The sequence below is a fragment of the Mercenaria mercenaria genome, chromosome 10 (genome assembly GCF_021730395.1).
Source record: "Mercenaria mercenaria strain notata chromosome 10, MADL_Memer_1, whole genome shotgun sequence".
NCBI classification, from domain to species: domain Eukaryota; kingdom Metazoa; phylum Mollusca; class Bivalvia; order Venerida; family Veneridae; genus Mercenaria; species Mercenaria mercenaria.
In genome coordinates, this window is record NC_069370.1 from 18,207,243 (window position 1) to 18,220,031 (window position 12,789).

At 33.2% G+C, this 12,789-nt stretch overlaps 1 protein-coding gene across 5 annotated transcripts in view; it reads right to left on the reverse strand.

The window, feature by feature from the left end:
- The window catches only part of LOC123560965 (kielin/chordin-like protein), a 71,842-nt gene that overhangs the window by 47,545 nt on the left and 11,508 nt on the right, over nucleotides 1-12,789 (reverse strand). For 3 of the 5 annotated variants that reach the window (XM_053552363.1, XM_053552364.1, XM_053552361.1), the window contains 7 exons: nucleotides 11,969-12,109; nucleotides 10,172-10,285; nucleotides 9,217-9,369; nucleotides 7,125-7,271; nucleotides 6,550-6,663; nucleotides 6,017-6,163; nucleotides 502-615 (listed from right to left, as the gene is read on the reverse strand). In XM_053552363.1, the coding sequence (XP_053408338.1) occupies nucleotides 502-615; nucleotides 6,017-6,163; nucleotides 6,550-6,663; nucleotides 7,125-7,271; nucleotides 9,217-9,369; nucleotides 10,172-10,285; nucleotides 11,969-12,109 (930 nt within the window). The remainder of the gene's footprint in view (nucleotides 1-501; nucleotides 616-6,016; nucleotides 6,164-6,549; nucleotides 6,664-7,124; nucleotides 7,272-9,216; nucleotides 9,370-10,171; nucleotides 10,286-11,968; nucleotides 12,110-12,789) is intronic. The other 2 variants (XM_053552362.1, XM_053552365.1) reach the window with 2 other exon arrangements.

The following is a 12,789-nucleotide window of genomic DNA, read 5'->3' on the forward strand; positions in this document are numbered from 1 at the left end:
TAAAAATGTCACTTAAATCTTGTATGAATTTTATGAAATTTCTATATTGCACTTGAAATATGATCATAGCACCATTCTTCTAGGTACTGATATAATCTTATTGTCACGGTATAGAACGGGAAGAAAATGTGTAGGTGGCCGTATAGCTCAGTCGGTAGAGCATCGAAACGGTATTCCGAGGCCCCGGGTTCGAGTCCCGGTCTGTCTGCACATTTTTCTCACCCTGTGACATTATCATGACCCGTCCGAGAGGGGATTCTACTTTAAAAATTTAAATGATGGGAGCGGTTGTCTAGTGGTAAAGGTGCAGGTCGCTCAACCCGGGGATCTTGGACTTCAGCCGTACTTGGGAGGCGACCACATCTTCTTGCATGATGATAGTACAGTTTTCTTTTCCAAGAAAGGGAAAAAGGTTCTAATTAACTTGAAATATTCGTCGCAATTGAGGTTTGTTGCATTTTCTTTAATTTTAGTTTTTCGTTTGACTTTTAACTAACTTACGGCATGCCATTCGTGTACATCCAGCTTTACCACTGTTACAGTTACACGTATTACATTCATCCATAAAGGTTTCACCATCTTGATATGTTTTTCCTTTATGCACACACTGTCCTCCTTCATGGAAGAAATAAAAACAATGTAATGTTTACTAATAAACTCTTCATGTAAATGTTTAGAGTGCTCCTATATTTGTTTGTTTTAACTACATATTTTGTGTGCATTTCATGTTTATTTTTTCCCAGTTTCGTCTTATATTTGTATCTAAAATAACGCCAAAATTTTGTATTGCTTTATCTTTTCGCCTCTTTCACAAACAAACATAACGAGAAATGCAGCATATGTGAACAGAGATCGAAACTTTAAGTGCATATCAAATGGACTTCCTTAAAAATTTCGACCTGTCGTTTCGGCAGGGCTACAAAACAAAATAAATAACATCATGTAACAAAAGGTATCGAAATATCATTATGTTGAGAAAAAGTCATCTAAACGAAAGTACAGGAATATCGTTCTGTCACGAAATTGGTATTTTGTTCCATTCATGTAGTTTCACATTAACGTAACTACAAAGTTTACAAAAACCATACAATTAGGATAAACAAATGTGTAAACCATCTCTTAAGACTCCGTAATAGAAGTTTTATAAAGGGGAAATATTATATCTTAAAACAGAGCTATGTGGATATACATTTGTAAAAATGTGTAAAAAGCCTGAACATGTATAAATCAAACTAAGATTAAAAGTAAACAGTTCCTTGTATTATACCTAGGAAAGATCAAGTTTTATGCAGAGTGATGTCGCCATAATGTCCTTATCAAATGTAATATTCGTGTCAAAATGAATTGTATGTATAATTTAATGTATGTTAATGTTTGTAGCAACTGAGTCTAATTCAATTAAATTTTCAATTTCTAAATATAATGTATGTTTTAGTAGGTTGTATTTAATTGAAAATAAATTATGTGTTATTGTCATATAAGATAAGAACGATATATAGGGCTAGAGCTGGAAGGTGAAACCCTCCCCACTCTAGGGATTTTTGTAGACCCCATTAGTTTTGAAGCCCCTCGTATTTAGATCATATTTCTGAATTCTGCCATCTGGCAAGCGGGTTTTCTATGAGTTACAGCCTGTTATTTACGTACTTTAACAATTATTTAATAAATGATAAAACTGGAATGTGGTGATCTATATGGTAGGAACAAACAAAATCATTAGAAAGTGGGTTTAATAATATGCAGAATATGCTGTTGTCAATGTTTCCGTTTAGTTTTGTTCTCTCAATCGATCAGTTCATTTTGTAATTTACGTTACCATATTTTTTAAAAAAATCTCATATCAGTTTATTCAATAGGTTTAATTGTCAGAAAATATCAGATATGTCTTAATTATAGTATTTTCAGATACACATTACATAAGTATTTAAGTATTCATCGTTCAGCCGTTTTAAGAACAAGTACATTACCATTATATACGTTACTAAAATTCACGATATAATATTTTCATTTCTCAGTCAACAGATTGTTTATGCAATCCTTATAATGATGTTCAAACTTAAAAAATGCGAGTATCTTATGAAATTCGAACTAGTTTGATATAAAAATGCATACAGCACAGCACTGACATTGTAACCTACGTTACGATACGTTACTGAATGTTTATTTTAGTGACTGAAAAATACACGCATACAACCGCTTATCTGTTTAACCAAGTAAATTCACACAAATCTAAATTGAGAAACAATTAAGTTGCGTGGTTCAGTCACCTACGTCATCATAATCACTGTCTGTTTCATATATGGTGTCAATTATATTGGTCATCTCTACTTCTTCATAGTCATCATCAGAGTCATTAGAGTCACATGTTGCTGATGTGTCACAAATAATTTCAGCTAGTTCTTGAAGCACTATATTATCGGAACGCCAGTCATATTCAAATAGATTTTCTGATCCAAATTTCTATCCACTTTCATCTACTTTTGGTATAATTGGGTAAATTGATATTTCACACGTGTTATGTGCATTTTAAGTGACAATTGGCAAAGTGGAAATAGACTCATGCCCATGCCTTTAAATTTGCTCGGGACATTGCCAGCACGTACTTGATACTTTGCAAGAAATCTGCCATAATATAAGTTTGTTGATGTTATTGTATTCTTCAGTCCATAGAATTTGCACAGACAATATTTTCGATGCCGTTAAGAGGTCATCTGATCAGCGATGTAAACTACTTCTGCTAATGTTGCAACATACACCTGTTTTTTCTCTACTAATTTGAGCGGTGTTACTTTCGCTGTGCAAACAAAAGAACTGGTTGTTTCAACCAGTCAGACATTGTATTGCAGGAAAAATTGAGCAGATTCTTTCTCCTTTGCTTATAAAGATGATGTGAGCATTTACATGGTGTCTCTTATTGCCTGTTCCAGTGTAAAAAAAAGAACAACAGAAAACAGTATTTCGTATTTTTGAAAATACCACCAGTAACACAAACGCGTCTGTATCTGGGAATCTAACTTGGATTTTCGCCATTCGTGTAGTGCTAGTAGTAATGATATCCATGCAATGAATATTATACTTTAGTCTGCTTCTTCCTTTGTATAGAAACAGTGGTATATAAGGTCGAGCTTGAACTTTGTTCCCATCTTCACTTGTGAGTAAATAACCCTTTCCACCATTGACAAAATACAGTTGTCTTCTTCTTCATCTTTGGTGCACTGGAATCACATTTTCATTGTTCGAAAATTAGATTGATCAACTGTGTTTTGTTTTCACTATTTGACATTAATGCTTTTCAGTCACATGGACTTCGGCTATGTCTTGGAATGTTGCAGTGATGGTTATTACTAAGCTTTGCAGCAGGGCTTTACTGTCAATCAACAAAACAATGTCGTCTTTTTTTGATGGCTGCAGCCTTTACATAGTGAAGTAGTTTTGACTTGTCTGTTTTCATTGGCATTCCAGTCGCAGTGGCTATAACGGCCAGGGGATAGGTCCTAGAGGAAAAGAAAGTGTCAGTTCTAGATCTATGTTATGCTGAACAGCCAAAAGTACCAACTGTCCATACACGTTACGTTCTGCTCTTATCTGTAGTATTTTGTTTTGAGTATTTTAACTTCAGCAGTGGCAAATATTTTCAGTATTCTTCTCTTAATAGGGTCTTGAAAAGGAACTGATTTTTCAGACAATCTTCGTTTGGTAATCCATCCGTTGTCTTTTCATCTATTTCAGTTGCTTTAAGGTCATGAGTGACCTCTGATTTCACAGGAATACCAGACAACACACAGTAATTTTCATCTTTGTTTGTTTTTTCAGCCTGGAATGGGTACGTGAAGGATTTTATGCCATCATAACCCCGTTAACTTCTTCTTCACTACTGCGTGTTTGAGTAGGTTATAGTCTTCTTTGTGTTCGGACATGTCTTCTCTGTGTATTTCTGCATTCTGAAGTGTTGCTTCAGCATACTGGTTCTGTAATGACGTGTCATGCACCAGTGGAAATATGCAGCAAAGTTTCTACTGAAACCAAGTATGCCAACCTCAGACTTTGCATGTCTGTTAATTTTCTGCTCTGTAGTGATATCTACAGCATTTCTCAATGCTGGTACAGAAGACCTAGGTACACTAAAATCATTACTTCCGAGTAGCTCTTCTGCATCTGGATCAATATTCATCAATGTCAACAGGTAAACGAGGAGGTAGTGGGCAACTGGGCATCATTATTGCGATCAAATGCGAAGAACAAAGAGCACAGTTTTTACAAGTGCTGTATGTAAAACAAAAGCATGAATCTGTGTTGCTTAGATGAGCAACAGCATCAAGTGAATTATGTCTACATACATTAACCAAAATTGAACAGTTTATGCCACTTTCACCCTTTCTTATTTCTGATTTGAACTACCCATGTCTATTGAAATATTCTTTAATGTCAGGAGAGTTATTATTTCAAACACCTTTGCATGGACTTTCAGTCCGTTTCTGTAATATTAGTTTCTTCTAAAATGCTTTCTTTGTGGGGTTTTGTCTCTTCAAACTTGCATAGAAGCAAACGCTCAAGAGCTTCCTGTGTACATTTAGGGTATGGTTGTAGCGTTTACCTGGTAATACTTTATCAAATGATCCACTGGAACAAATTCCTGATTCTATTACAAGTTCTTTAAGACCACTGACCTTCATTAATTTTCCTACAAGCCCAAGTATAGAGCAGATAGTGTGAAACACACCCATTCTACCAAGTCCATCTCTAGACTGCAGAACCAAAGAATATGCCTTCTTAGCAACAGCCGAGTCACATGTCACTATAATATATTTCTAGCAAACTGCATTACTTGCATCTACTGACGCTTTTATCATATGCTGGACTGTAATATTATCATTGATTGAATAATTCGAAGGTGCCATATATATTGAGCAAGTTTGAGCACTCACTCTCTGCAAATCATTTCACACATTTGTAATTTATTCATTTATTTATTTATTTCGTTTTCCACCCAATGAAATCAGTTTCATTTCACATGAAAAATGATTTTTGTTAATCTTGATTGTAAATTCAATTTGAAGGAAACTATATATGATTTATGTAATAAGTAATTTTCGTTACATAGATTTATATTTTGTAATATATTTACATGTTTTAAAATATATAGTACACATTTATGGAATTTGTACATGTTACCTGTTTATTTCTGTTTAAACAAAATATTTTACAATATCCCAAATTTTTTTCGACTTTTTAAAAAAAACAGTTATAAATTTGAAACGCATTTTGTCAATATTATATTATTTCATCTTTTTTACTATACATTACCGCTTATTTTTCGTAATTATTAGAAATATCTTACAACTGATATAATTATGTCAAGCTCTCATCAGTTATAACCGCAACCTCTTTTTTGACATAGACACTTCAAATAAAATATAAAATCACATAGTTATATTTTATATTTTCGTTACAATTTTGGTAACGTACACTTGATAACGTAAACCACATGCCTATAAGTGTCAATTCTACCTGCAAAATGTAAATCTGTATATTCTGTCTTTATATATTGACATATTGTGTAGCTAGTAAACCATTTATCGCTAACTGTAGTGCCAGTCAGTATTTTCTAGAAATAATTAATGGTAACGTATAAAGTAGGCTGTAACGTAAAAAGAACCCGACTGCCAGATGGCAGAATTTCTGGAATGATAGCTCATATGCTTTAAGAAAATCAAAGCGTAGAAATATCCCTAGAGGGGCGGATGGGGGTTATTGTCAGCTCAAGGTCTAATATCATTATGCTAAAAGTAACTACCACTTCTTTAGAAGTTGAATTTTAAAATAAATGTTTCTTCGACATCTATTTTCAATTTTTCATATTTTTAGTTCTGGTGAAGTTATAGGTTTCATCTAATTGTCCAAACAAACAGGAGCTGTTCTAACTCAAAAATCTTAAACTAATTTAAATGTTAAGATCAAACACTTTTTGAATTACTTTATGATCAAGGCTTGGAAATATTTATATTGAATAACTCACCATCATATGCTGGTTTCATACAAGTTCGGCCACATCCATTGCTACAGCACTTTTCACCAGCCGGACAATTGTAGTCAGAGTCACATGTATCAACGCAAATACCACCGCTATCAACCATAGGTACTGGGCAAGTTCCTGGTCTGCCAGCTTAAATCACAAACGTTATAAGCAAATCAAAACAATCACTGTTATTGATACTCTGTCCTTTGTTATAACGCCATGCATATCTGATGCATGTAGTATTCTTTAAACGAGGAACAAGTAAAGGTTTTGAAAACAACCCTTAAAATTATATCAGTAGAATTTGACAAGATAGAGAATGGTGCTAGGTTAATATTTCAATTGCAATAAAGACATTTTACACTAGGGTAAAGTGATATTTGTAGCATTTTTATTTAATTAATACAGGAATACAATACATAATGGTTTTAAAAGATTGTCTTGTGTTTTAAATCAAACGAAAGGTAGATTTTTTTTAGTTTTGTTATATTATCGTCAATTTAAGTTTCTCCTTTGACTTATAACTAACTTACGGCATGCCATTCGTGTACATCCAGCTACTCCATTGTTACAGTTACACGTATTACATTCATCCATAAAGGTTTCACCATCTTGATATGTTTTTCCTTTATGCACACATTGTCCTCCTTCATGGAAGAAATAAAAACAATGTAATGTTTACTAATAAACTCTTCATGTAAATGTTAAGAGTGCTCCAATATTTGTTTGTTTTGTCTAACATATTTTGTGTGCATTTCACGAATGTATGTTGTCTGTTTTGATTAGTTTCGTTTTTAAAAAACGCTAGAATATTTTATTGATTGATCTTTTCGTCGGCTCATTTGATTCGTTCTGTCGCCTTTTTAACATAAAAACATAACGAGAAATGCAGTACGTCGGAACAGAGCCATTTTAAGCGAATATTGAATGGTTGTCCTTGTCAGTCTTCCTCTACAGAAATTGGATTCGTCCAGTCTTTCTTCAGCATCGGAAAATTAGTTTTCGTAAGAATCAATTACCTTAGATTAATTTACCTCAAAGGTTCATTTCGAGAAAGATGCAACCAAAGTATTTATTAAAGGTGTATTCAATGTATACACTAACTTACCACTATCTATAGCAATCATACAATTTTTGCAATACCCATTGCCGCAGCACTTTTCTCCGACAGAACAATTGTAGTCATCAGTACAGGTGTCCACACAAACACCACCACCTAATTCGATAGGCTTTGGGCATTGTCCTGGTCTGCCAGCTTGAAACACAATCATGTAGAGCATAATTATGTTATAAGTTTTCACTGATTAAAGTTCCATAACTCTTTCAATTTTATGTTAAAACAGATAAAGCAGTCAACCAAAGAGACGATATACATAATTATACGGTCAGAAAATCACTACTTCCATTTTTACACATGAACGAATATGGTTAGAACCATAAAAGGAAGTAATTATAAACAATGGATTAAATTATATTTTCGACTATTTTTATCAATATTCAAACTTTTGGCAAATATCTGAGAAAAATCTATGTTAACAATATGATTAAAGAAGTGTGCATATTTAAGGTTTATAACAAAAATGCGGAAGCCACATTATGAACAAAGGCATTATGAGCCTTTCAAGTAGAATTGTGTTCACGTTGTGTTTCCAAATACGAAATTACAGCATTATTCAACCAGACATTTATTGATGATAAGGTAATGTCAGTTTTAGTTTACATGTAAAACCCGCATTAGGTAAACTGAAGAATCCATAAAGAGGAAAGTATCGTGATACAAATGTTTGATAAAGTTCATTTTGTTAATCTAAAGCAATACTTCATAGTTAAAATATTGATTATGAGACAGTAGCAATCAATCGTATACGATACAAACACTTGCTGTAAATATGTTAGGTATTTAATTTTATTCAAAATATTGTAAATATTGACTCAAATTAAAACGGGGACATTGTGCTTAGAAACAGAAAGTGCAAATACCAAGAGCTTATTTGCTCCAGGTAAACATTCAAAATAGCGTTATATGAAAAAGTATCGAAACTATCAATAAATGTATAGGGCGTTTTCAATATTTTAGATAAAACTCATGAAAATCTTTAAAATTTTCAGTCAGGTTTAGTTGTTGTTTGGTAATCGAAACTTGCTTGCGTATAAGCTAGACATGCATGTCCGATTACTGACTCACGTGTTTCCTTCCATTATTTTGCAACTATAATTTCCCTAAATTGTTTGAGCTACTGCGGTAGATACTGTCTAAAACGACTAGTTTAAAGTACTTCATATTTGTCCGAAATATTACTTTCAAGCTTAGCCGCATATTTTGAGAGAAAGAAGGGGTTTTTATATATGAAAATTAAACAGCAAATAAAATATGTATCTCAATCTACAAATCAAGTGTCAGTTTACTGATATATACATTGAATTCTGGAAAAAGGCTGCCAAAAGGGGCCATACTTTCGGACAGTTCAGCGCCTTTTAAACTCACTAAAATGCATAGAACTGTTACAAATCTTCATTTTGATGCATTTGAAACAATGTCCCGGTGCTGGAATTTCACATCATAGGTGGAATGTAGTTTTCAGCTATTGTTTAGTTTTATTTCTTTACAAATGACGTTTATTTGTAAAAGGAGGAAACTTTTAAAGAATATTTTAAGTAATACTATCCAGTCCTTCAGGACATCGAGCGCGATTTTCAATATGAATCTAACTTGCGTATTAGCTGACATACATGTCCAATTACTGACTCACGAGTATCTTTCCGTTATCATGCAACTAATCAGCCGATTTCCCTAAATAAGGGAGATACTATCGTTATTATTTTATTATTACATAGCTATTGTTTACTTTTATTTCTTTACAAATGACGTTTATTTTTAAAGGAGGTAACTTTTTGAGAATATTTTAAGTATGCAGTCCTTCAGGACAGCATTGTAGAACATGTAATAGACATGTAAATTGTTGGTAAAGATATTGTTTGTTTTCCAAATATTTCTGTGTTTTGATGATATACATCTATGTCAATAAAGCTTCTTACGTGTTGGAAAATTAGAATACAAGGGACTGCCACACACTGGAACTAGCAACAATATAGCAAACTCAGTTTGACTGAGTACAACAATTTTAAATTACACATAATTTAATAACTTCAACCGGTGTCTCTGCCATACCCTGAAATACAATTAATTTGCAGAAACTCACCATCTGCTGGTTGCATACACGTTTTGCCACATCCACTGCTGCAACACTTCTCATTGCTAGGACAATTGTAGTCGGTGGAGCAGCTATCCATGCAGATACCGCCACCGACACCACCTGCATCGATAGGTATCGGGCATGTACCCGGTTTCCCAGCTTTAAACAAAAGTGTACGTGACATGAATTATCATTGTAGGGATAACGCATGTTTTTTCTGTGTTATAACTTCTGCAGAATACCGAGGGATATGTTAGTACCCGGACAAGTTAGGGATTCTGAAGATGTTTAAACAACAACAGAACATGCGCAAACGCTATTCTAGCATTAAACGCGTAAAAACCAGAAAAATGAATATACAGTCCCTCAATGTCATTACATTTTCATGAAATGCCCGGTAAAGTCTACGTTGTTTTCTTTTACGTTGACGTCATTCCCTTTTAAATTATATGTTTTGGGGCCGTAATACGCTTACGCTTTGGTACGTAACGCGCATATATAAAAAGGTTGATCTCTCTGTTAACACACGTTTTCTCTCCTGTTAGAACATCCCCGAAAAATGACAATAACAGCAGTTTTATGCTAGAATTTTTTCTAAAATACAGTTGAAAGGCGCTTTCTCAAATTCCAAGGGATTGGGAATTTTAGTTCGAAATAACCGAAAATCGACTAAAATGGTAATTTGTATAAGGTTGACTAGGCGCCTCGTGTGGTCCTGACATAGCAAAGTCCACTCAGGCAGTATAAAACGTTAAAGGTCAAAAAATGTTATAGTAATCCTAATATAATTATTTGCCTTTATGATTTTTCAGTCGGCATACTATATACATGATATACCCTTTTCAAAATAAAAAGTCATATTTCTCTGGAAAATAGTTTTTTTAACAATGTCATTAGAAAAATATGTTTCTGAATGTATGTAGTTTTTAAGTTATATAACAGATAGAAGACGCATACTTACGGCATGCCATTAATGTACATGCAGCCTTTCCATCAGTACAAGTACACGTGTTACATTCATCTTTAAAACTTTCACCATCTTGATAGAATGAACCTTTGTGCACACATTGTCTTCCTTTAGGAACGAGACACAAAAGAAAATGACATTGACAATCTATTAAGCCTTATCATGCTGGACAGATCATGATAAGTCTGCACATCCATGCAGTCTGATCTAGATCTGCACTGTTCGTTATTCAGTCAGTATATCTTAGGAATTCACACCTATTAACAGTTAATTGTACTGTCCTAAATTAAAAGCTGGACAAGATCATTATAGAAAGTTAGCACGGTAAGGGTTTAATGCAACGTATTGTTATGAAGTTTTCTTAAAAATTTTTGACTGACATGAATTATTAAGCAATATGGGCATAAGAAATGCAGATCAATATAATTTCACCTTTACTAATCCTACTTATCTTGTATTACAACATCTGTTTATAAATGCCACATTTTGGTACACGCAAACCTGTATTATCTTTGCTATAAATAGTAAGTCATATTTTATTTATTATGGTGTTGTTAAAACTTAATTTATTACCAAAGATAAGCTGATAAAACATTCGAAGCAGCTCTTGAAGGGTTAATTAAACAAAAATGAATATAATCTTATTATCTTCGGTGTTAAAAGATTTATGATATTGTGTCTAAACCCCTTTTCATTTTCCACTCAATTGTGCGATTGCAAGGGAAGTAAACTAATAAATATATCTGCTTGGAAGTACTTGCCTAAGGCAGGGGTTGTCTCTCTTTGTGGTGACAGCTTTAAATTCATTTTAAATCTTTAGTGATTGATATAAACGCAACTTTAATAAGTTTCATATTTGTGAGAACATTTTTGGTTATTTGAAGGACTTATCAATCTATTTCTAGACGTTATTTATCCGCTTTCTATCTTTGAAAATTTTATGTTCTACCTATAAGAAATATACACCCGTAATATTCTGGTTTCACAGACTATACAATTCAGAAATTATCCTGTTCATAAAATGTATCTTAAATTCGATGAAAAATATTTCATCTTAAGGGGAAACAAAAGCTAATGTTTAAATTCATTTTTCCAAATATTTTTTTTTTCGAGGCATGAAGCCGTTATAAAACTAAATAAACATAATTCATAGCTTTATTGACAAATTTTATTTTAAATTTTATGATTATTTTGCTTGCTTTCTTACTAGGCTATTCATAAAGACCTTAGGAGTATATCTCCAAACAACAAATTATTTGGCAAATGGCCAACATCTTTACCAATATTATACATGTATACATGTATTATCGTACTGACCCATATGACTCACTGGATAGTTAAAGTATTCTCAAAAAGTTGTCCTCCTTTAAAAGTGAGTGCAATTTTTAAGAAATGAAAATAAACAATTGCTGAAAACTACGTTAAACCTATTGAACATGGAATTTATTTCAAATGCGGTAAACGAAGATATAGATCTAATAATTCTTCGGCGTTGAACTATCTGATAGTGTGGTCTCTTTGGGGGTTTTTTTCAGTGTTTTCCGGAAGGCAATGCATGTACTAGTAAATTGACAAACGTTTTGAAGAGTAAGATGAACCTGCAAATTTTCGTTTTATCGTGTTGAGTGACCTGTGGAGTTTCTACTTTTCTAATATTTATTTTATAATTATGCTGTAACAGTTTAATTCTTATGAAAAACAAATATATCTTTCTATGATTTGGTGTTGTTTGATTTTTTTCTTCAAAATATGGAGGAAAACGTTAACAGCATGTATGTTACAGTTGCTCACCACCACTTATTGGTTTCATACAAGTTTGACCACACCCATTGCTGCAACACTTTTCGCCTCCAGGACAACTGTAGTCAGAGGAACACATCTCAACGCAAATACCGCCTCCAACAGGCTTTGGACAACTACCTGGTTTGCCGGCTTAAAATATAGTCATTGTGTACACTTTTATTAATGTTCTCAGACTTAAAAAGCAGGCAAATATCCCAAAGTATGTTAGTCTCGCTTCGCGTAATCCTGCTTTATAAGTTAGAATGAATTACCTCTCCTTTCAATAATTACTTGACGAGTAACTTGTGTTATTTAACCCTTAGCCTGCTGCAGGCGAATTTAACAGCCTTTGCAAACAGCTTGGAACCAGATCAGACGCCGATCGGCTACTCTGACAATATTTCTTCCAATTTTGGAGCAAATTGAATGAACTTTACAATTTTAGCAGACGACATTTCCAGCAGACGACAATTTATCTAGCATGCTAAATGTTAATTAAGGTAACATGCTAAATCCATGGGCAATAATTCTAAGTATCCATATGAATTATGTACAATGACATGAACTTATAGTAACGAGCTCAAAGTAAAATGTAATCGCCATGTAAGAGTCCAAATAAATCACAAAATGTTGCAAATGTCTATGATCATTGAATCAAAGTAGAATCTTACCAAAAATCTAAAGAATAAAAAATGCATGATACTATATATATCTCCTGTATATCCGATGTAACTAATTTCTAATTTGAGGTGGGCAGTCTTTGCACACATGCCTATTAAAAACATACATGCATTTTTGAAAGTATTATACGGTATACATTGAGAAGAAAT